Below are 26,337 nucleotides of genomic sequence, written 5' to 3' on the forward strand. Positions count from 1 at the left end.
AAATATAAATGTATTTTCTCATCCTTATAATTTTAATAACATTTTCTTTTCTCTACCTTTATTATAAGAATACAGCATATAATACATATTACATAGAAAATACTTGTTAACCAATTGTTTGTTATATGTAAAGCTTCTTTTCAACAGTAGGCTATTAGTAAGTTTTGGGGGAATCAAAAGGCATGCACAGATTTTCGAATGCATGGGGGGAGGGTGTCAATACCCCTAAATCCTGTCTGTTCAAAGATCGACTGTATGTTAAAAAAAAAAGAACACAGATTTTAAGGGTGATATATACAGCATATAGAAGAGAATGAGGTCACAGTGGACTGGAATCATTGGACAAAGTGTGAATGTGAAAATATTCAGAAAAGAATGGAAGGGCTAAAATTATAGTAAGAAAGGACATGAAGGTAATATTAAGGTAGCAGAAGCAGTATAAAAAAAGGATTACCCAGCCTAAAATGTGTATTATGTATTTCAAATAACAGAATATAAGCTTCATATTAGAAAATAAGGAAAGAAGAGACTGGAAGCTTTCTTCTAGTAGACAGATAAATAGGACTTTGACTTTATAAACAGTCAACAACTACGAGTGTTCTGAAAAAAGTGTATTGTGCAAAATACTAATTTAAAAAGCAGTATCGGGCAACAGTGTGTACTATATATTGGAGGAGGAGAAAATAAATGTTTGGAAAACACTTAGAATGTTACTATTGGTCTAGCTGGGAAAATATAGGAGGCTATTAAATAGTAAATAAATGAAGTTACGACCTATTTTTTACATATTCTCCTTTGGAATCTAGAGCACCAAAACCACCAAAACATTTTCTAGACAGGTTGCTTCTACTTAATATATCTGGCTGAGTGAGATATATATATCGAGGCTATCAAGGAAGGGCTCCAAGAAGTCAGAAGACCCAACCCCTTCATTTTATAATTGGGCAGACAGGCCCAGGAGGGGGTGTAACTCTTCCAAAATTGAAACCTAAGAGCATTTGTTGTTAGTGTAACTGAAACACACTCACATTATTCACTGCTTCTTGAGATTTCAGCTCAAAATGTCACCTGAGCATCAGCTTCCTTAACTACCCACCCCTTACAGGTCACTGTCACAAATCACCTTATTTACTTACTTGCTTATTTATTTTCACTTCACACTCTATCATTTTCACTTGAATGCTAGTTTGTCTTTCTCACCTCCCCTATATATATATATCCACCTGGGTGGCTTAGTGGTTAAGCATTTGCCTTCCGCTCAAGTCACAATCCTGGGATCCTGAGAAAGAACCCATGGCAGACCACCTGCTCAGCAGGGAGTCTGCTTCTCCCTCTCCCTTGGACCCTCCCCCGCCACCCTTGCTTTCACATGCTTACTCACTCTCTCAAATGAATAAATAAAAAATCTTTAAAAAGAATACATCTAGCTGAACAGAGAATTCCAGAAGCCAAGCAAATTACACTTCTTCAACATAAATATAATACTTAGAGAAAATTTAATACTGACAGGGTCAATGGGGACTTTTTTTTCTGTTGGGTGCAATTCAGTAGCAACAGCATCAGTGAACAAATCTGTCTGTCATGAAATAATTCAATGAGCCTGAGAAATATGTATTTCAATGTTAATGATACCTACTCATAGTAAAAAGGACTCCTTAGAAGGAATGTACCCTAAAAACTAAACCCAGTTCTCCAAACTTAACTCCACTTTCCCTTTCCACCCATATTTTAACTACTCAATGCTTAAGAGATAAACAGAGGAATCCTAACTAATGACAAAGAAATTCACTGGTTTCTTGCATCTATGTTGGTTTAAACGAACAAGACATCACCAGTACTTATTAGCACACTTCAGACCTCACTGCCATCTGAAATTGAAAGGTGAAAACCACAAATGCTATAAGCACTCAACTGTTACCTAAAAAAACTATTGTTTCAGTAGTTCAGAGGAATATTACAGGCCTAATTTTATGAATTTAAAGGACATTGTAAATTCTTCTAATATATTAATATGCTGCCTGAAGAGGGCAGTCAAGGTGCATCAAAATATCCAGAAGGGCTTAGGCAATAACTTCAGGGCAGGCTTTTTCCTGTTAAATCTATTATACATTAAACCTTCTTAAATTTTTTATTATGGGAACAAGTAAAAACATCACTTAATCCAAATGTTGTAACTTTTTAATGTTATAACCCTTTTTTAAAAGGTTATGTAAAACTAAAAGGGATTATTATTAACTCATCTGTAGCTGTTGATATTTAATATATTTCCCATGATGAATGGAATTTTTAATTTCCTTAAAGGGATTATTTAAAAAATATGGTTTCTCTTTTTAATGTTAATCAAACCTCCTATAAGGTAACAGATTCTTATCAAAATTTCAATGTATGCCTTTTGGAGTCATATAGTTATGATGACCTATCTATGTATATAAATATACATTACAAAGTTATTCCAAAGTATTTCTTCATAAAATCCCTAATTAACCAACTTCTGTAGACAATGACATAGGGAGAGAGATGTGATGTGAGAACTGCCTATTATTTATGGTTGTAGTACCCTGAAAACAAACAAACTGGTAAAGAGCACAATATACAAACATTTTAACAGAATGATTTTCCTCTGGCTGCACTATACATTCCCAGGACCCTACTAAATATACCTCAACTCTTCAATGCTTCTGAAGAGTTGACGTATCAACAGTTCAATACTATATTGTAATTGACTTTGCATAATCCATACTTGGTAAGATAAATTAAAGAAGTTGTGTCCATCATGTTCCATGTTTCCTATGCATCTATTTTTTTCCCTTTATCAGACCTAAGTAGATTACTTCTCCTTGGAAAACAACTCTAACATGAGATATGTGATTCAAACATGTATCTCAAGGCAAAATTGTATATGAACATAAGAGACACTAAACTGCATATTTATGCATAATTACCAGTTTATAAGTCAGTAAAACTTTTGTTCTAAAAAAAAAAAAAACTTTTGTTCTCTTTAAAAAATAGTAACAATAACATAAAAATGCTTAGAGGTTGTATCTGAAGAAGACTGATACACAATGTAGTAAAGAAACAAGCTGATTCATCCACTATTCACTTAACAAGGTTATAGATTACAGATACAAAAACTGTAGTATATATTTGATCAATATTTGTGGAACTAACAATAAAGAATCAACAGATGGATGAATAAATGAAGTAATACAGTGTTTGGAAGAGGTAAAAGTGAGCAGAAAGACACAGGCCCTTGCCACTAGATATGCCCATTTATTAGGGAAATGTACATATAGTTAAATAATTAATACAAAACAACAAATAAACAAGTTTCGAAAAATGTAAATCTTGTTTACTTGCCTAGGAATTTTTATAATATCCAAAAATATTCGAATAAAAGAATGCATTTTCATCACAAAACCTAACAAGTTAAAAATAGGAAAGCATTAACTTGTAGCATAAACCCCACAGGATTTCTGAACATGTGATAAAGAGCCTACCAGATGCAGCCCTTAGAGAATTTTGTTGAAATGAATCAAAAAGGCAGACATGAGATTAAAAACACCGTGTTCCATGAGATGGGGATGAGGTGTTTTCTACCTAACCAAAAGCATCACCATCACCAGTAATATCTATAGTTTACCGTGTGCAAGAACTCTTAGGTATTTACACCTCTCTCACTTAGTCTCCACAAAGCCTTATAAGACAGGTACTAGTCTTATCTCTGTATCACTTGAGGAATCTGAAGACAGAATCAACTTGCCTCTGTTCTATGGCCAGGAATTATCAGAGACAGCAGAATTTGAACTCAGATAAGAGGTTATAAGTACACCTATAGCTATAACAGAGATACAAACTCAATTCTCAGAGTATTGACTCTGACCACTTGCATCAAAAATCATCTGGGATTTTTTTTCTAGAACTTATTTTTTAAGTAGTTTTAGGTTTATGACAAAATTGGAGGGAGGAACAGAGATTTCCCATATAATCCTTTTCCTCCAGACTCCCCCACTGTCAACATTATTTACCAGTATTGTGTGTGTGTGTGTGTGTGTGTGTGTGTGTGTATTTTTTAACCATGAATGAACATACACTGACACATCATATCACCCAAATTCCATACTTTACCTTGGGGTTCACTCTTAGGGTACATTCATTCTTGGGTGTGGACAAAAGTATTACAACATATACCCATCATTATAATATCTACAGAGTACTGTCACTGCCCTACAAATCCTCTGTACTCTATTCATCTCTCACCACCCACTCCTGGCAACCACTCATCTTTACTGTCTCCATACTTCTACCTTTTCCAGAATGTCACAGATTTGGAATTACACCATATGTAGCCTTCTCAAATTGGTTTCTTTCACTTAGTAATATGCATTTAAGGTTCTTCCAGGTCTTTTAATGACTTGACAGCTGAGGTTTTTTTTTTTTTTTTTTTACTCTTGAGTAACATTCCATTGTTTGGATGTACCAGCTTATCTGTTTACTTACTGAAAAACATTGCTTCCAAGTTTTTGGCAATTATGAGTAAAGCTGCTATTAATATGTATATACGTTTTCATGTGGACATTGTTTTCATTTTCTTTAGATAAATACCAACACGATGATTGCTATCATATGGCAATATTATGTTTAGTTTTATAAAAAACTTTTCCAAAGAAGCTCTACAATTTTGGATTCCTACCAGCATCGTATGAGAGTTCCTGTTATTTCATATCCTTGTTAGCATTTGGTGTTCTCAGTTTTTTTAATTCTGGCATTCTAATACATGTGCAGTGGTATCTCATTGTCATCATAATTGTTATTTCCCTGATAACATAGGATGTGGGGTGTCTTTCCATATTCTGAACTGCCATCTGTATATCTTCTTTGGTGAGGTGTCTGTTAAGGTCATTGGCCCATTTTTGTGTGTTTTCATTCTCTTAAGAATACTTTTAATATATCAGATAATAGGAGCTTTTTATGAGTCTTCTGCAAATGTTTTTCTCCCAGTCTGTGGCTTGTCTACTAATTCTTCTGATATTGCCCTTTCATACAGCAGAAATTTTTCATTTTAATAAAGTCCAGTTTATCATTTGTGATTTATTTCAGGAATCATGTCTTTGGTTTCTATCTAAAAAGGTATCACCCTGCCCAAGGTCATCCAGGTTTTCTCCTATGGTATCTCCTAAATTTATAGTTTTGGATTTTATATTTAGGTTTGTACATTTTAAGTTAATTTTTGTGACAGGTATAAGGTCTGTACCTAGATCCACTTTTTTTGCATGTGGGTATCTAGCTGTCCCAGAACCATTTGTTAAAGAGATTATCTTTGCTTCACTGTGTTGCCTTTGCCCCTTTGTCAAAGATCAGCTGTTGATGGAGATCTAGTTCTAGGCTCTATTCTGTTCCACTGATGTATTCCTCTAAGCTTGGATCAAAACCACAATGTCTTGATTACTGTAGCTTTAGAATAAGTCTTAAAATTAGGTAACGTCAGTTCCCAACTCTGTTCTCCTTCAATACAGTGTTGGCTATTCTGAGTGTTTTGCCTCACCGTATAAACTTTAGATTCATTTTATCAACATGCACAAAATGATTTGATGGAATTTTTTTATTGGGATTGCAATGAGTCTATAGATCAAATTGGGAAGAACTGACAATAAATATTGAGTCTTCATGTCCATGAATATAAAATATCTATTTATTTATTCTTTGATTTCACTCATTACTTTTGTAATTTTTCTCATATACATCTTTTACATATTTTGTTAGAGTTATACCTTAGTATTTATTTCATTTTGGGGACTGCTTATGTAAATGGTATTGTGTTTTTAATTACAAATCTCATGTTGGTATACAGGAAAGCAATTGGCTTTTGCATATTAGCCTTGTATCATGAAATCTTGCAATAATTGATCATTAGTTCCAAAAGCGTTTTTGATTCTTTTCGGTCCTCCACATAGACAATCATGTTGTCTGTAAACAGGGATCCCTGGGTGGCACAGCGGTATAGCGCCTGCCTTTGGCCCAGGGCGTGATCCTGGACACCCGGGATCGAATCCCACGTCGGGCTCCCAGTGCATGGAGCCTGCTTCTCCCTCTGCCTGTGTCTCTGCCTCTCTCTCTCTCTCTGTGTGACTATCATAAATAAATAAAATTTTTTAAAAAAATTTATAAAAAAAAGACAATCATGTTGTCTGTAAACAATGACAGTTTTATGTACATCTGTACACATTTTATTTCCTTTCCTAAGTTCTCACCTCACCTTTATTTATTCCTTCTTTGATGTTCTTCCTTTCTTTATATAGACACAAGTTTTTGACCTATATATTTTCCTTCTCTCTAAAGAACTTCTTTTAAGGCATTTCTTACAAGGAAGGTCAACTGGCAACAAATCTCAATTTTTGTTTGTCTGACCACATATTTATCCTTCACTTGTAAAATATAATTTTACAGGGTGCAAAATGCTAGGTTGTCCTCCCCGCCCCTCGCTCCCTCTCAACATTTAAGTACTTCACTTCATTCTCTTCTTGTTCACATGGTTTCTGTGAAGTCAAATGTAATTTTTGTTACTGTGCCTCTACAGGTAGGGTTCCCTCTACCCCCACCCACTCTGCCTTCTATTAGGAATTTGTTTTTAGAGTTTCTATTGTTTGAAGATGATATGCCAAGGTGTAGTTCATTTGGAATTTATCCTGCTTGGTGTTCTCTGAGCTTTCTTAATCTGTAGTTTGAGATCTGATACTAATTTGGAGAAATCTCAGTCATTGATGTTGCAAATCTTTCTTCTGTTCCTTTCTTCTCCTTCTGGTTATTTCCATTATGCATGTATTGAAATTTTTGTAGTTGTCCCATAGTCCATGGATATTCTGGGTAGTTTGTTTTTTTTTTTTTTCAGGCTTTGTTCTCTCTGATATTTAGTTTTCAAAGATTCTACTCATATATCCTCTAGCTCAGAGATTCTTCCCTCACCCATGTTCAGTCTACTACTATAGTCCATCAAAGGATTTCTTCATTTCTGTTAAAGTATCTTTTATTTCTAGCATTTCTTTTTGATTCTCTTAGGATTTCCATCTCTTTACTTACATTGTCCATCTATTCTTGCATGCTATCTTATCCATTATAACTCTTAGCCTATTAATCACGGTTGTTTTAAATTCCTGCTTTGATAATTCCAACATTCTTGCCATATCTGATGCTTGCTTTGTCTCTTCAATTTTTTTTAACCTTTTGTTATGTCTTGTAAATCTTTCTTGACAGTGCCAGGGAAAAAGGCACTGCTATAAATAGGCCTTTAATAATGCAGTGATGAGATGTGAGAATAGGGAAAGTGTTCTATAGTCCTATGATCAGGTCTCGATCTTTTAGTAAGCCTATGCCTCTGTACTGTGAACTTCACAACTGCTTTTCAGTTTTTTTCTTCTCCCTTAGACAGGATAGGATGGCTAGAGTGGGGTGGAGCTGGGGTATTTCCTTGCTTTCACACAAAACACTAAAATTGACTGGAGTTGGGTATTCTCCTTTCCCAGGTCAGTTAGTCTCTGATAATACTCCAGCAGGTTAGAGTCTGGTCAACATATTTCCCCTAAGAACAGACTTTTTTTTAAGAACACAGTATAGTTTAAAATGGTTCCTTACCCCTCTACTTGCTAGAAGCCTGAGGGACTTTTCTCTGATACTTACTGCAGCAATCTGGTCAAGCTCCTAGAGATAAACCTCATAATACTATGGGGGCTCCCCATGACTAGAACCCCCTTGTTTTGTTTTTTTTTTAACTCTCAGAGTTTATGCAGTGAACCTCCAGCAATTCAATTACAGTTTATATTTTTCTATCCCGGGACTGGTTCCTACAGGGGTTTCTGCTCATTGGTCTCTGTGCTGGTAAGCTAAGACTGACTGTACTTTCTTTCCCTTCCAATTTTGGATCTCTTGTAAATCTAGGAAGAATTGGTTTTTCAATTCAACTTTTTGTTTGTTGATAGGATGGAGTGGTAACTTCCAAGCAAGCTCATCTTACACAGAACTGGAAACCCAAAATGGGCTGTTTTTTTTCTTTTTTTTAAAATACAAATCACTGATCACATAACATGCTAAATTAGTCAGATTCTATTTAGAATGTCTTCCAGAAATATATATTTTAACCAGGTTTCCAAGTATATTTTATGCACACAAGTATGAGAATATCTGGGAAATGAACACTAAAAAACAATGGAAAGGTTTCTGAGATGAAGTACTTTTATCTGATGCTATACTAGTTTCCCCCAAAAACTTTAAACATTAATGTATGTTTAGAAAGGAAAACACTGTAAAAGTATAATAACATGCTGTAAAATAAAGCAAATATAAAATTAACTATAACACTCTCAACTTCCAAATAATGTAATACTACTCTTATTATTATCCTTCTAGCCAATTAGACAATATATACATAGCACTTGAATTCTGAAAATCTGGACTTATATACTGGCATTACATTTCATAATATGCTAACTTGGAAAAAATCATATATTCTTTCCGTTAATTTTTTCCTTTGTAGCATGACAATAATTCCTGAATGTCATGAAATTAAAAGCATGAGATATTACAACATCTTTAGTAAATGGCAAAGGGTTATGCAAATCTCAAAGTATCTGGCATCTAGCTTGAAATCCATTGACCGCATTTTCAAATTTCATCTTTAGCTATTTCTCCTCTTACTCTATACCAGGCCAGAAAGTTCTCTTTTACTTCCCTCAATAAACCAGGCTTACTTTTGAAACTGAATTTTTTTCAGTTTTGCTCTTTCTTCCTTCCTTCTCTTCAACCCTATCTTTTAGACAAGGAGCATAGACATACTTGGCACACACATCACACAGACATGTCCAGGGCATGGGAGCAGATATACATTTCCTGTGAATTCCTACTCATCCTGCAGATCTTACTACCTCAATTATTATTTTGCAAAATAGGCCCTGTTTAAAAATATTTATTTGAGAGAGAGAGAGCGAAAGAGAGCGAGTGGGGTGTGTGGGAGGGAACACAGAGAAAGAGGGAGAAGCAGACACCTTGTTGAGCAGGGAACTCCATGCGGGGCTCTGTCCCAGGATGCTGGGATGGTGACAAGAGCCAAAGGCAAATGCTTAACTGACTGAGCCACCCAGGCACCCCAATAAGCCTTTTTACTAGACTCCAATATTAATAGATAAAACCAGGGTCCTCTCACACATCCCTGTACTTTTTCTTCATGGTATTTATGAGATAGGTAATTATAAGGTTAACTGTGTAACGTGATACTGTTCAGCACCTCAACTAAATTCTGAGATCAAAGAGAGGGGCTGGGTCAGTTTGTTCACATTACCTCCTTAGTATCCAGCACAGTATCTATACATAGTGACTGTTCAATAAATATTGGTTCAAAATAAATTAAATGTCAGGATCAATATAATATTGTATCATCACACTAGTATCCAATTCCATGGGAAAAAGCCCATAACTTTATAAAGATTCTTTTTATTGCCAGTTCTATTTAAGATTCTTAAGAGAAAAACAAACTTTATTCTGCAGACCTGAAAAATGAGAATTTATATTAAAAAACTAAGATGAATATTAAATATATAACTTCCTTGTCAATAGTGTTAAGAAATACTTCATAATTATTCAAAGGTTGTGTACATTGAGGGACTTCAAAACCAACCCCGGTTCAGATATTCACAAAAAAAGACTCACTGGATTTAGCCTCTAGTTATATTCATTACAGTGAAAGGTTAAGATTTATTACAGTGGAAGATTACAAAGCAAAATCAGCAAAGGTAAAAGGCATCTGAAACAACTCTGAAAGAAACTAGATGCAAGCTTCTAAGAGTAACTTCCAATGGAGTCATGTGAGACTCACTTGATTCCTTCAACAGCGAGTTATGATAACTCATGTGGAGTGATGTCTATCAAAGAAGCTTATTAAAGATTTAGTGTCCAGGGTGTGTAAGGAGGGCTGGTCATTGTAGATACCATCTGTCTAGCACAGACCAAAATGCCAGACTCTCAGAAGAAAAGCAGGTGTTCAACATAAACCACACTATTTGTATAAAGAGTTTAGGCACAGTGAGTCACTCTTACCAGTTATGGAACTGCAGGAACATCACTGATATTCAAGTTTCATACACCAATGAATAACTATACTTTTGAGAAAGGCCTTTCTAAGGACAGTAATTTCAAGTCTGCTACATTAGCATGTTTTTGCACAAGTTCACCACCTATGCAAACAAAATTAGGGAATGAGTCATGTTGTTCATTGGATTTTACTCACAAAGATGATAATCTACTACAAAGAATAAATCTGAAGCTATTATAATTGACAAAGTACTGGACTATACAAATTTATTCCCATGGGACCAAGCCTCCTATGCTTCTAAGAGAATTATTTACAGACGAAGGTAGGGAACATAACAAATAATAAACTATATTTAATATATTAAAGGACTAACATCATAAAATCATGGATTAAAAACAACATGGATGTTATAATTTGTGAACATGAATTTATACATATAATATTCCTAGCTTTACAGAGAAAATGTACTTTATTTTGAATGCTTGAGAATAGCTATCAAGATTACAATTGTATCATTTCAGTTATAATCTTCATAAATAAAGCTTAAGGAATAAAATGCTATTTTACAGCCTATTTACTTTCATAACTACATAACAAGAAACTTTTCAATGTGTTTTTTTTTTCAATATGTAGTCAGTTTCATTGATGAGATGAATCATCAGTTTCATTCAATAAAATCCTTAGTACATAGAAAATGCAAAACTCTTAAAGGTATGTGATCCAGCATTAGCACGTCAACATCATATTTGTACAATAGTTTTTCCTTCAAAGAATTTTTTCGCTTGTATGCAGACTCCAAATTTTCCTAAGATTAAGTCTACCTAGAGTTCCATTTTCCTGTCAGATAATAACAACCAATAGCTTCTAAAAACTGCAGATCTAATAGAAGAGAAAACAAAACTATTCCTCCCTATCACATAACTCGGATAGAAAGAAAACTAGAGAATGTGAAGGCATATATAGGTGGGGAGATTAATATCTACAACCTCAGATACCCATGCAAGAACAGGAAGGAGAGAGCATAAAAAAGAGAAGAGAAATCCTCACAGAGGTGGAATGCAAAAAACAAACAAAACAAAAAATACAAAAACCACTAAGAAAGAAAAGATCTTACCTGAATGAGGCAATATTGAGAACAGGTCTAGGACCTGATGGATAAGAAAAGTGGCTGCTGGCTGATGGAAAAGAGGAGGCTTACAAGTAGGCAGGAGCAAACACAGCAGTCTTAAGAATGCATCACTTTCTGGTGAATGAGAAGCAACAGAGAAGAGGCAGACAGTCCTTAGAGGTTTGGTGATACAGTGACAGGGAGAAGCAAGTTATGAAAAGTACAAGATCTATGGAAACATGAAATTATTTCAGAATCAGAAGATGCTACTGCAAGAAAAAAAAAAGGAAAAAAGGTAAAGAAGAAGACTGCTGTGGTTCAACCTATTCTGGTTTTATAAAGAGAAAAGGGTAGTACCTGAATTAAAAATTTTAAAAACTGGTATTCGAAGGGTTCCTAGCTGTCTCAGTCAGTAGAATATGCAACTTTTAATCTCAGGGTTGTAGGTTTGAGTCCCATGTTGGGTGTAGAGATTACTTAAAAATAAAACGTTAAAAAACAAAACAAAACAAAAAAACAGTAAGCTACTCAAAAGTCTCACCATTGCCTCCAGGTATAAACTTATTTCTAGTCTAGAAAAAAAAAATTTAGAAGCAGCAAAGAGCCAGCAGCATCCATGCAGTACGACTATAAAAAAGAGAACCAAAAGAGCATAATCCTTCAACTGATTAAAAATTTACCTGAAAAGAACTCCATGAAGAGAAAAAAAAAAACCATAATATTCCAACTTGTATTAGGCATCATTAAATGAGCAGTTGAGGACATAAAAAATCTCAAATCAGAAATTGAAAATCTCAAAATAGAAGTAAATAAAACCAGGAAGATGTTATGTGAGAGCTGACTAAAAACCAATACAAGGAAAAAAAACAAAACTGAACAAAACAGAATTCCTGTAGAAATGAACACTGCATTACAAGGTGCTCAAAAAACAGAGTTGACTGAAACTGTAATAAAGGACACTATTGAAAAGAATTTAAAACAAGAGGACAAAAAGAAAATAAAAATGAAAAAACCACGATATAATTCTATCTTGAAATCCCTCAGTACCATGGTAAACTGTACCTAAGGATGGGTCAGTCATAAGAGAGCACTTAGTATTTAATGTTTAAGAAAGCATATAGCTTCAACCACAGCAATCAGATAAGAAAAAGAAAAGGCATCCAAATCAGTAAGAAAAAGTAAAGATGTTACTATTTGCAGATGACATGATGCTATTCATAGAAAACCCTAAAAATTTCACTCCACTTATTAGAATAAATTAATTCAGTAATGTCCCAGGATACAAAACTAATACACAAAAATCAGTTCCATTTCTATACACTAATAATGAAGTAGAATAAAGAGAAATTAATAAAGCAATTATATTTACAATTGCACCAGAAAGAATAAGAAATCTAGGAACAAACTAACGTGAAAAGACCTGTACTCAGAAAACTATTAAGACATTGATGAAAGAAACTGAAGGCAACACAAACAAATGGCAAGATATTCCATGCTCATAGACTAGAAGAATTAATTTTGTTAAAACATCTTTACTATCACAAGCATTCTACAGGTTCAATGAAATTCCAATCAAAAAGCCAATAGCATTTTTCACATAACCAGAACAAACAATCATCAAAATATGTATGGAGCCACAAAAGACCCCAAAGGACCAAAGCAATATTAAGAAGGAAGAACAAAGCTAAATGTATCATAACCTAGATTTCAAGATCTACTACAAAGCTATACTAATCAAAACAGTATGGTACTACCAGAAAAACAGACACATATATCAACGAAAAAGAACAAAGAACCCAGAAATAAACTCATGAGAATATGGTAAATTAATCTACAACAAAGAAGGCAAGAATATACAATGGAGAAAAAACAATTTCTATATACAAAAGAACAAAGCTGGGGGAACTTGGGTGGCTTAGTTTGTCTAGCATCTGCCTTTGGCTCAGGTCATGATCCCCAGGTCATGATCCCCAAGTCCTGGGATCGAGCCCCACATCAGGATCCCTGCTCGGCGGGAAGTCTGCTTCTCCCTCTGCCCTTCACCCTACTTGTGTACTCTCCCTCTCTGTCTCTCAAATAAAGAAATAAAATCTTAAGAAAAAAAAAAGAAAAGAGCAAAACTGGACTTTCTTATACCACATATAAAAATAAGCTCAAAATGGCTTAAAGATCTAAATGTAAGACCTGAAACCATAAAATTCCTTAAAGATCATATAGGCAATAAACTCTTGAATATGGGTCTTAGCAATGTTTTTTTGCATCTGTCTCCTCAGGCAGGGGAAACAAAATAAAAAAGAAATAATTTGGATTACATCAAAATAAAAACCTTTTACACAGTGAAGGAAATCATCAAGAAAACAATGTAACAAACTGAGTAGAAGAAGTTATTTACAAATGATATAGCTGATAAGGGGTTAATATCCAAAATATATAAAGAACTCACACAACTCAACATCAATAAAACAATCTAATTAAAAATGGGCAGAGGACCTTTCTCCAAAAAGGCACACACATGGGCAAGAGACACAGGAAAAAATGCTCAACATCATTTATCATCAGGGATATGCAAATCCAAATCAAATGAGGTATCACCTCATACCAGTCAGAATGGCTAATACTGAGAAGACAAATAACAAATCTTAGTACGAACGCAGAGAAAAGGAAACTCATACACTGTCGGTGGGCATGTAAATTGATGCAACCACTGTAGAAAACAGAAAATTTTTTGAGGTTCTTCAAAAAATTAAAAGTAATAATATCATATGACGTAGTAATCCCACTTCTGAGTATTTATCCAAAGAAACAGAAAACACTAATTCAAAAGGATATATGCACCTCTATATTCACTGAAGCATTATTTCCAATAGCCAAGGTATGAATACAACCCAAGCATCCACTGAAAGCTGACTGGATAAAGATGTCATACATATAAAATGGAGTATTAGTCTTAAAAGAGAATAAAATATTGCCACTCACAACAACATGGATATACTAGAAGGTATTATGCTAAGTGAAACAAAGACAACTACAATATGATTTCACTTATATGTGTGCAATCTAAAAAACAAAATAAACCAACAGAGAACAAACTGGTGGTTGCCAGAGGAGAGAGAGTTGGAGATATGGATGAATTAGCTGAAGAGGATTAAGAGATACAAGTTTCTGGTGATAAAATAAGTCCTGAGAATGAAAAGTCAGCATTAGGGGCACCTGGGTGGCACAGTCAGTTAGGCATCTGACTCTTGGTTATGGCTCAGGTTGTGATCTCAAGGTCTTGAGATTGAGCTCTATGTTAGGCTTTGTACTCAGAGCAGAGTATGACTGAGTTTCTCTTTCTCCCTCTCCCTATTTCTCTCAAATAAGTACATAAATCTTTAAAAATAAGTAAAAAAAAAAAATCAGGTTTCAAACATTCTTTAAAAAGTATAGCACAAGGAATACAGTCATATACATATACATATTGCAATAACTTTGAATGGTGGCGGATGGTAACTACACTTATCATAGTGAGCATTTTGTAATGTATACAGATGTCAAATCACTGTCACATACCTGAAGCAAATTTATTATATGTTGACTATACTTCCATTTCAAATTTTTTAAAAACTGAAAAAATAAGAAACAAAGACATTTTGAAGACAAATGTAAAACTTAAATATGAACAGTGTAACAAGAATATATCACTAATGCCAATTAATGATAATGAATGTCAATTCTCTTGAAAGTTATAATGTATTCTGATTATTTAAGATAGTCACTTTCCAAAAAGTTGCATAATGCAGTATTTAGTGGTGATATTTCATAATGTCTAAAAGTTATAGATATATTTGGTGATATGGAACACATTTTTGACCTGTACTTAAAAGAAAGATGAAAACAAATGTGGTAAAATGGTAAAAACTGGTGAATGTTGGTAAATGGTAGACTGGTATCTCTGTACTACTATTTCAATTTTTGGTAAGTTTGAAATTTAAAAGATAGGGGACTAAAGCTGGACTTGTAATATGGAAATGGAATTTGGAAATATGGACAATATAAAGAGCTCTAAGAACACTACATGTCACACAGATAATAAGAGTTCATTGAAAACACAAAAAGTTGGGATTATATAATCTCAGGACAAGACACCTAGGAAAAAAAATTAATATAGTAAATTATATACATGCTTTCACTTAAAAAAATTAGACTAGATAGAGCTCAGCAATAACCTGAGACCTTCATTTATATTCTCTAGTCATGGATTCAATCAAACCTGAAACAGTTCTCATTACTCAAGCCAGGTAAAGAATGTGTGAATGGCAACAAAGTCTGCCAGTCTTTCTCAAAGAAGTGAAATACTCTGTCCAGGAGCCAAGCATTTGAGGAAAACTTAAGAATTAAGTCTATAGGGGCAGCCCAGGTGGCTCAGCAGTTTAACGCTGCCTTCAGCCCAGGGCCTGATCCTGGAGACCCGGGATCGAGTCCTACATCGGGCTCCCGGCATGGAGCCTATTTCTCCCTCTGCCTGTGTCTCTGCCTCTCTGCCCTTCTTTCTCTCTCTCTCTCTCTCATGAATAAATAAAAATTCTTTTAAAAAAATTCCTAAGAATTAAGTCTATAGAGAAATATTATCTAAGGAAAAGAGGAAATGATAAGGTTTGTGGTCCCAAAACCATTTATAAAGCACTTACAAGTCCATTAAGTTACATACAAGGGTAATTTGATTTAAATATAATTTTCACCTTCTGTGTTCACTTTAGAATCTAATCTCCTAAGAGATGTAACCTTACTGTAGTAAAACAAAAGGCTGATGAGCTCTTTTCCATATAGTATTGGCCACCATCTAAATCACCAGTCCTTGTTATTAGATCTGAATGAAAGTTTTTCATGATCTAATGAGTTTAAGAAATGCTGGCTGATAGATCTCTACCCTATGATTAATAATCTTAGGAACACAAAATCAAAATGCAAATTACAGTTCACAGGTAAAGGCAATGATGAACATGTACACTTAAGGGAAGCATTAAATTCTAATAGCTCTGGAGTTCCAAAATTCAACCCTGACAAGTAAGCTGTATGACTTTGGATAAATTATAATATTACCTGTCAGCTTTGATATTCTCATACATAAAATCGGTATTTTTCTCAGGTCCACCTTCTTGACTAATGAGAATGACATGAGATACTGTATATAAATGACTTAATATTGGACCCCAATAGTTTATACATAATAAATAATTATGTTTAGAGGAGGAAAGATATTATCCAGGTAACATTCATGTGTCAATATCATAATTTATTCATGTACCTTTTTAATATACCTTTGTAATTGCTAACTTTTTTCACTTATTGAAGTCCAATAACACACTAATCTCCAACATATCACCAAACATTGATTATAAATGTACCCTACTTTATTCTACATGTACTTTTTAATTTTCCTTCACTTGAAATTTTTTTCCTGCATCTACTGATCTACAGTAATAATCTTAGAAAAAGATATTCTGTTCCAATAATTTTTAGTGAATTCTGGAAGAAATGACTAACTTTGTGATAGAATACATCTAAAAGATTTAGCAATTATAGGACATATTCCCTACAGTACAATTTGATAAAGGAAGTCTCGAGTTAACACTTACGGGAGGTGAGAATTGTACTGAGTACTCTTAATTAACAACTTTATTTGGCCAAGGAGTTTGATATTAGCATTGAGGAAGGTGAGAATTGAATTCTGAATGTGAATAAACTAAACTAACTGTGTAAAAAGGAAAAGCAGAACGATTTGGTAAGGAAGCCAATAGCTCATTCATCAGCCTTTCAGCAAAGAAAAGCAACTGGAAAATCTAAATGAGTCAACTCTAAAAGAAAATTTCACTTTTTCTTTAAAAAAAAAAAAAAAAAGAAAAGCAAAAACATCTCACAGAAGAAAGCACTAAGATTTTTAAAGTATAGCTATGAAAAAAATTATAGCTATGAACTTCTCAACGATTCTATAGAATTATAAAAATTATAGCAGTACTATAAAAATGGTCCAAAATTACAATGACAAAGAAGGATCTAGGAAAATTCAAGTTCAAAAAAAAAAAAAAAAGATGGCTGCTGATGATGGGTGGCCTTTCTCAATGAAATAGCATCTGCCTTTGAGGCTTAATTGATAATAGAGAAACAAAATTTGAATAATTTTTCTTGAAAAATTTTTTTGAAATTCTTCTACTTCATCATAGTTGTCACCTTGGGATCTGTTTGATCCACACTGCCCACTATCTTGGCTCTATAGTACTAAGAGTACTAAGAGTACTATAGAGCCAAGAGAGTACTCTTAGTATGAGTACTAGTACTCTCTTGGCTCTATAGTAGATCCGACTACTGCTCAACCACAACTATTTAACAAATCTTCCTTTGGGATTTATATTGTCCTACAGTATACATTTGTCATCCTCATCTAACAAAGCCCAAGGCATCCCTCTATCAGCTCATGTAACTTTTTTTTCTCTCCAGCAGTTCCTGAGTAATTTAAATAAATGTTTATAACCCAGACATTACCACAGCCTTATAGTTCCTCAAGTATCTCTACAAGATCAATAATTATACTTCAGCAATTTACTTATTTAAAAAAAAATCTTTTATAACTATTTCTTAATTTTGAATCCCACTCTACTTTTACACAAAAGCTGGTTTTCTTCACTCATGTGAAAATTTCACTTTATTACATCAGCTGTCCCAGCTTCCTTTCACACCCCCATCACTGCATGCAACTTTGAACCCAAAGTTATAGCTTTCAAATATACTCTTCACTAGCACTCTCAAATTTGCCTGATTCACTTCACATCTTAAACCAAACATGTTAACCTCTAAGGAGAGTGTTCTTCCTCCTCCATTACTGAGTACTGGGGAAGAAAACCATTTAATTCTATAGATTCTTCACAAAGAATTGGGGTATTATAGTTTCAAAAAGAGTCTCAATGCTATATGGTCATTCAATTAGTTAAGCCTTCCTATTCCCACTACTCCTCAATGAAAGTAAATAAATAAAAGCTATGAGTCATGTACCTGCTTACCTTCCCTTTCTCTATACTGGTTGCACACTAGAATTACCTAGAGATCATATTTTTAAAATGTCAATGGTTTTGGCCCTACTCTAAAATAATTAAATCAGAATTCAGATGGAGGGGGTGCAAATTTTGTATATGGGAACCATGTCTGCTCTTTACTTTTTGTCTTTAAACTTTCATTTACTTTTTCTTCTCTAATAATCCCACCGCTTCCTTGATCCATGGATTATCTTAACTTTTTCTAATAACTTCAACCTTTTTCTCTTATAATTCTAAAACTTTCCTAAGTTTTAAAGTTTATTACAAAATAGACTGTAATTAACAGATTATTCTGATCTGTCATTAAAAAATTAAGGCTCCATGTTCAGCAATTTATTTAATGACATAATGCATTAAGTAAAATAATACCTAAAGGATACACCATTTAACAATATGTTATAGTTTATGTCATCACAATATATACAGCTTTATGTAATTGTGAAGTAAACACTTGGATAATAAAGTCTTTGTGGATTACAGTTACAAAAAATATGATCAATTAAATAAACTTTTTAATAGGGACAAATACAGGAAATGAATATATTCAATTTTTAAGAGCAAATGATTTTCCTAAAATATATGTGGTATTACAGGATGCCCAAAACACTTAGTTTTAGTGGAAACTTAACTGTTAAGCCAAAAATGCCAATTAAGGTGGTGTTTTTTTTGTAAGTAGGATTTTATGGCATCCTTGAAGGTATGTATACCCTTAACTAAATGTGCTAGCCCAATTCTGACAACTTAATGCCAATTTGACTACTGGCCCTTACATAAAATAGGAGAAAAACAGAATCATCTGCAACATCGGCAATGCAGTTTTTCAAAATACTTTTCCTCTAAAGATTTTATTTTTATTTATTTGAGTGAAAGCAAGAGAGAAAGAGCAAGCATAAGCAGGGGGAGGGGCAGAGGGAGAAGCAGACTCCAAGCTGAGCAGGAAGCTTGATGTGGGGCTTGATCCCAGGACCTTGCTCATGACCTGAGGTTCAAGGCAGTTTAACCAACTGAACCAACCAGGTGCCCCTCAAAATACTTTTGCTCACCATCATCTCTATCCACTTTTAGACATGCTCCCAACATACAATCATTATTGGATCATATTAAGATCCTTCTAGAAAATGTTGAGACACTGAAATTACCTTTCTGCAAATTAGTCTGAGTGAAACTTTTTTTTTCATTAATCCATGTTACTAATAACTTCAGTTTCCACTAGAATTCACAATGATTTAAAATCTAAAAATCTACACATGAATATACGATGTAGAGAGTCAGGATGTGGAAGCACCACATAAAAAGCATTCTTGAGAAGAATAAGTGTTCAGCCAAAAAGACACAACCTGAATTGTCCTTAGCCATTGAGGCAATGAAATATGTAATTTAAAGTCACAAGGCCCAGATGGTTTCACTGAAGAATTCCGTCAAATATTTCAAGAAGAATTAACACAATCTTCTAAAGTTGTGTAATTTTACACAATCTCTTCTGGAAACTAAATGAGGAAACATTTCCCAACTCATTTCATGAAGCCAGGAGTAGCCTAATACCAAACCAGACAAAAAAGCAGTATAAAACATGAAAAGTACAGATCATTATCGATCATTACCTTAGATGCAAATTTCTAATAGATTTTTATTAGCAAACAGAATCCAGATACACATAAAAATAGTAATATACCATAATCAAGTAGGATATATTCCAAAATACAAGCCTGTTCAATATAGAAAACTCAATTACTAAAAAGACCTAGAGATGAAATTCACACTAAAAAAATTTGATAAAATCCAACACCCACTCATGATCAAAATTCTTAGCAAACTAGTAGAGAACTTCCTTAACTTGATAAAGAACATCTTCTAAAATCTTACAGCTAGTACCATCATGGATAATTAAATATTAAATACTTTCTTCCAAGATCAGATTAAAATGCAAACATAAAACTATAAAACTTACAGGGAAACAAAGAGAAAGAAACTTTGGGTTATAGGGCTAGGCAAAGAGTTCAACTGGATAACAAAAATAAGCTATAAGACAGGAAACAGGTAAATGGACTCATAAATTAAAATCTGCAAAAGATCTGTCATCAACATGGAAAGATAAGCGATAAACTAGGAGAAAATATTTGAAAACTACATGTCTGGCAAAGGACTAGTATCTACAATACATAAAAAAAAACTCTCAAAACTCAGTAAAACATCCAATTAGAAATGAGCAAAAGCCATGAACAGATAGTTCATCAAAGATGTGACATACAGATAACAAGCATGTGAAAGATGTTCAACACCACTGCCATCAGGAAAATGCAAAATTAAACCATGAGATATCACCACATACTTACCAAAGAGACTAAAGTAAAATAGTGACAAATATTGGTGAGGATACGGAAAAACTAGATCACTCGTACACTGCTAGAGGAAATGTAAAATGATACAGCTACTCTGGAAAACATTTTGGCAGTTTCTCATAAAGCTAAACATGCAATTACCAAACAACCTAGCCATCATGGAGAAATGAAAACTTAAATATTTTTATTCCAGAGAAATGAAAACTTAAGTTCATAGGAAAATCCTGTACCAGAATGTTTGCAATATATATAATAGTCAAATACCAGAACCCAGATGTCCTGTAACAGATGGATAGTTGAACAAACTGCAGTACATTCATACCATGAAATTTTACACAGTAATAAAAAGAATGACTGCTGACAAATGCAACAACTTGGATGGATTTTGAGGGAATTATGGCAAGTTATTAAAAGCCAAACCCAAAAGATCAAAGGTAGGATTCCATTCATATCACATTACTGAAACAACAAAATGGGAGTACAAATTCAGGAAGTGGGAGTAGAATGGGAACAGGTGGGTGAGCCTGGCTGTAAAGAGCAAAGAGGGATTCTTATGGTAATGGAACTGTTTAGTATCTTAACTGTATCAATACCAATACCCTGCTTGTGATATTATACTACAATTTTGCAAGATGTTACCACTGAGGAACACTGAGTAAAAGGTATTTAGGATCTCTCTATATTATTTCTTACAATTCCCTGTGAACCTACAATTATTTCAAAAACAGAAAAAAACTTAAAGCATATGTATTTGTACTTCTCTAGAATTTTTAGTACATTTTCACTAAAAAAATGTTTCATTCATTTCAAATGATTTACTTCTGTATCATAGGGTGAAATTTCTTATCATTGGAGGTAATGAAAAGTAAATGGATCCGTAGTAAAAGTTTGTCCTCTCTGTTAAACTGTTAAAATAGAATATGTTTAAGTAAACGACTTCTTTGCTCATAAAATATAATTAGATGACCTGCAAGGCAATATTTGAACCAAATCTATGTTTACCTTCATACAGGACATAAAGAAGCAAATCTATTTTATGATTACACATGAGTTGGTCAGTAAGTATTTTACACAACAAAAGAATATTAGTCTATCAAAATTATTTTCTAAAATACACTGATTTTGAGCTTACTTACTTTTTTTTAAAGAATTTATTTATTTGAGAGCACCTGGGTGGCTCAGTGTTTGAGTGTCTGCCTTTGGCTCAGGTCGTGATCCCAGTGTCTTGGGATCGAGTCTTGAGTCAGGCTCCCAGCAGAAAGCCTGCTTCTTCCTCTGCATATGTCTCTGCCTCTCTCTGTGACTCTCATGAATAAATAAATAAAATCTTTTAAAAATATAAAATAAAATGAAAAACAAAATAAATAAAAATGTATTTATTTGAGACAGAGGAAGAGAGGGCACATGCATGAGTGTGCCCTCACAAGCAGGGTGAGGTGCAGGGGAGTGAGAGAAGCTCAAGCAGATTCCACACTGAGGGCAGAGCCTGACCCGGAGCTCAACATCAGGACTGATGAGATCATGACCTGAGCCAAAACCAAGAGTCAGTTGCTTAACTAACTGAGCCACCAGGCACCTCTGATTTTGAGCTTACCTTTAAATGTACACTTATAGCTAACCATAACCTCGAACAGCTATTGAATTCTATTATGCAGATTTACATATATGTAATAAATATACAAGCAAAGGATAACTGTTCTAAATTTTTTTAGAATACATAACTTACCTGCACACAGAACACTGCCGCTGAGGCTGAAGAGCAGTGAACATAACAATCATAGAATAGTTTCGAGGTGGTGCCTTTATAAATTTTCGGAATTTATCGCCATTCATTCGGAAGATGGAGCGCCTGGAACTCCATTCCATCAGTTGTTCAACTTTTTCAGCTAAAAGATTCTGCAATTAAACATAGGAATTTAAATTTACACAGAGCTAGAGTTCTTCACTTTGTATTTCATGTAAACTGAGTTACATGAGATTGTTTTACCCAAAATTAATTTCTGTAAGTTATTCTTTTAATGAATGTATTCATAATTAATTGACTGTACATGCATAAAATATTTCATTTTATTTTTCCTAACGATTGCAAAGGTTTATAAGACAGATATCAAAAATAAAATAGACTACTTGAAAAATGAAATAGACATGCTTGGGCAGCCGGGTTGGCTCAGCGGTTTAGCGCCGCCTTCAGCCCAGGGCGTGATCCTGGAGACCAGGGATCGAGTCCCACATCAGGCTCCCTCCATGGATCCTGCTTCTCCCTTTGCCTGTGTCTGTCTATCTCTCATGAATAAATAAATAAAATCTTTAAAAAAGAAAAAAAAAAGAAATAGACATGCTTTTCTCTAATCCTCCCACTACATACAGCAAAAACTCTGGCTATTATATAAAAAAACAAATGGAAAAAGGCTCTCAAAAAGCATGTCCAGTTTAAAAAAAAAAAAAAAAAAGAAGGAAACCCTACTTGCAACAACACAGATAAACATAAACATATGCCAAGTGAAATAACCCAGTCACCTAAGGACAAATATGGCATGATTCCACTTATATGACATATCAAAAATAATCAAACTCATAAGAGCAGAGATAAACATGGTGGTTGTCAGGGGTTAGGGGAAGGGGAAATGGATAATTGTTGCTCAGCAGATATCAAGTTTCAGTTATGTATGATGAGTAAGTTCAAGAGATCTGTTGTACAACACAGTATCTAGAGTTAACAAAAGAGTATTGTGACCTTTAAAATACATTAAAAAGGAAGGGTATCAGGTTAAGTGTTTGTACCACAACATACAGACCCAGATAACACAAGGAAATTTCTTAAGATGATACAGGTGTTTGGTACTTTGTGGTCAGAGAATCACAGATGTGTGCGTATGTTAAACTCACTGATATATATATATATATATATATATATATCAAATGTGTTCAATGTTTTGTATATCAATTACAACTGAATAACGCTTAAAAAAAAAATAGGAGAAGAGGGGAGAGGCAGGCATCTTACCCTGAGTTACACTAAAAGACATACTGAATTGCTCTGCACCGACCTGAGAGAGAAAAAAGATAAATCAAAAGAAATGGAAGAGAGGAGAGCAGGAGGGGCAGTAACCTGGTCAAAGAGCAGAATGCTTAACTAGTAACTGGAAAGAACATTCAGGTAAGTGCACAATGGGAGACTGACAGTATGAAAAAGGAAATTATAGCTAATTACTGGGATAATCGTTACTTAAAAAAAACAAAAACAGGCACGCCTGGGTGACTCAGTGGTTGAGCATCTGCCTTCAGGGCAGGGTATGATCCTCGGATAGAGTCCTGGATCAGGTTCCTGCGGGGAGCCGGCTTCTCCCTCTGCCTATGTCTCTGCCTTTCTCTGTCTCCATGAATAAATAAATAAAACCTTTAATTTTTTTTTTTTACCTTAACCAAAAGCTATCAGTTGAAATTCATCCTAATCTCAAACTAATTATCTGGATGTGATTATATTTGATTGTAGGCCTTTAATTCTGACTGCAAATATAATATGAATATATTTCCATGCAAAGATAAAATAATACTTTTGTTAAACTGAAAGTTATATAAACTTATTTTAGGAAATACCTTTCTGCTTCATCAATACACACAAAACAATTAAAAACTAAGCAGAAGGACTTTTATTAGTCTAAATTCTGAGAAATAAAGTTAGAATATTTTCCACGTTAAGCATAATTTACTAGTGTTTGTCTTATAAAAACTGTTGTATATTTAATATGATTTTAAAATCTTCAACTGTTTACCCTAACACTCAACAAGTCAATTCAGTATCTATAAATTCTTCCAAAATAATTTTAAAATAATAAAATATATACTATATAAATAAAATATTTTATTTATAATTAGGACTGTGACCCTCGATGTAGAGACAAAACCTCCAGACTGGAAATTGAGCAAGATAAAAATACACTAATGAGGGCAAAAGGGAATTGGTCTAAAAAACAGCTACTTACCTGCTAGTTCTAGGGTAGTCTATATACTTTACTCATTAAATACAAAAATCCACTTTCCTTTCAAAACTGTATTTCTTCAACAATCTTAATCTACTTGTTCTTGTCTTAAAAATATCACATCATTACATCAATATGTTTCTATCATGGCATTAAATAACTGTGAAAGGCAGATGATTTTGCTCTACTTCTATTTTTTGAGTTATCGCAAGTCAGTTTCATGGATAGTGGCAAAAACAAAAATCCTGAATCAGAAATATACTTTTTTTTCTCTGACAAGGTTATTTTTTCCAGCTTTACTTACGTTATTGTATAATTAACCAAGTATAATTAGCCAAGCTATAAGATATTTAACCAAACTATAAGATATTTAAAGTATACAACATGATTGGATATATATACACATTGTGAAAGGATTCCCTCCTCCTAGCTAATTATTACATCTATCATCTCACATAGAATAACTTTTTTTCTTTCCTTTTTTTTTTTTTTTTTTTTTGGTGAGAACACTTAAGTTCTACTCTTAGAAAATTTCAACTACACAGTACAGTGTTATTAACTATAGTCACCATGTTTCACATTAGATCCTCAGACCTTATTTATCTTCTGTCTGAAAGTCTGTAACCTTTTACCAACCTTTGCTTGGCCCCCTTCCACCACCACTCTTGTACAGCTCAGCCCTTGGCAACCGCTTTTGTTTGTTTCTATTATTTGGAATTCTTTTTTAAATTCATCATATAACTGACTCCATTTTACACACACACATCTTTTCTTAATCCATTCTAATGATAGAATAGGCACCATGAGCTCCATGTTGTGACCCAAGTCCCAAGGGGCTAATGTGGAATTGCCCAGGTAGATGATCCACAAACAGTGGGCTTATGTCACAAAAACTCAAAAGTTAAAAAAAAAATCCAATCTTTTAAAGGTACTACTAGCAAACCTGTCCAACCTCTGCTCTAGAGGGGAAAAATCATCTTTATTATCCTGAACAGGAAATAAATCCATCCTGAGACTTAGAAGGAAATCTAAATATAAGTCTCAATTTACTATCCTTCAAGGCCGTTTGGTATAACATTCTTGGAAAAATAGTCCAGATAATGCCTGTGTTCAGAAGTGCACAAACATGAACCATCCATGGAGATTTGTTACCCAAAAATATCAATCAATACATTCTCTAAATCACATTATTTGAAAACATAAATCTGAAAAAAAAATAAAAGACCAAGTCAAGCACTAAATACAAGTTGTTTATTGACCTTCTAAAAGTTAAAAACCTGGTTCTGCTACATATGCCTGAAGGAGGGTACGGAAATCAACTTCCTCTTGTCAACAATAATTACCCTCTGAATGGCTGAGACGGGCAGCTGCCCCTGATAGTTTCACAACTGGATTCTGTCACAACACCACAAGTAGCTAGGAAAAACAAAACTAATCAATATATTCTAAAATATCTAGTATCTGGAGTATACCATTTAAAACAATTTTTTAAGCCTTTCCAGAATTGAAATGCCAGATCCAGCACTGACTTTGAGACTCTACAACTAACTTGACAACCACTGTGTTACAGGTTTCAGGTACACAGTCACCCTCAACATCAATGTCAAAATACAACTATTATATAATCATGCCTTGAAAAAGGTAAAATTCTAATTACATGTAGTTTTCCCACTGCAAATAACCTGGAAAATATTTTTTAAAAAGGAAAATACCAAAAAAAAAAAAAAAAAAAAAAAAGGAAAATACCCATCAGTCCCTTGAGTGT

The 26,337-nt window shown here is 33.9% G+C and overlaps 1 protein-coding gene across 4 annotated transcripts in view; it reads right to left on the reverse strand.

Moving 5' to 3' along the window:
- The window catches only part of TUSC3 (tumor suppressor candidate 3), a 225,258-nt gene that overhangs the window by 114,621 nt on the left and 84,300 nt on the right, over positions 1-26,337 (reverse strand). For all 4 annotated transcript variants that reach the window (XR_012007555.1, XM_072776214.1, XM_072776213.1 and 1 more), the window contains exon 2: positions 22,319-22,488. Coding sequence is in view for 3 of the 4 variants with exons in the window: in XM_072776214.1 (XP_072632315.1) it covers positions 22,319-22,488 (170 nt within the window). In the remaining variant the exon portion in view is untranslated. The remainder of the gene's footprint in view (positions 1-22,318; positions 22,489-26,337) is intronic.

The sequence above is a fragment of the Canis lupus genome, chromosome 15 (genome assembly GCF_048164855.1).
Source record: "Canis lupus baileyi chromosome 15, mCanLup2.hap1, whole genome shotgun sequence".
Taxonomy (NCBI): Eukaryota; Metazoa; Chordata; class Mammalia; order Carnivora; family Canidae; genus Canis; species Canis lupus.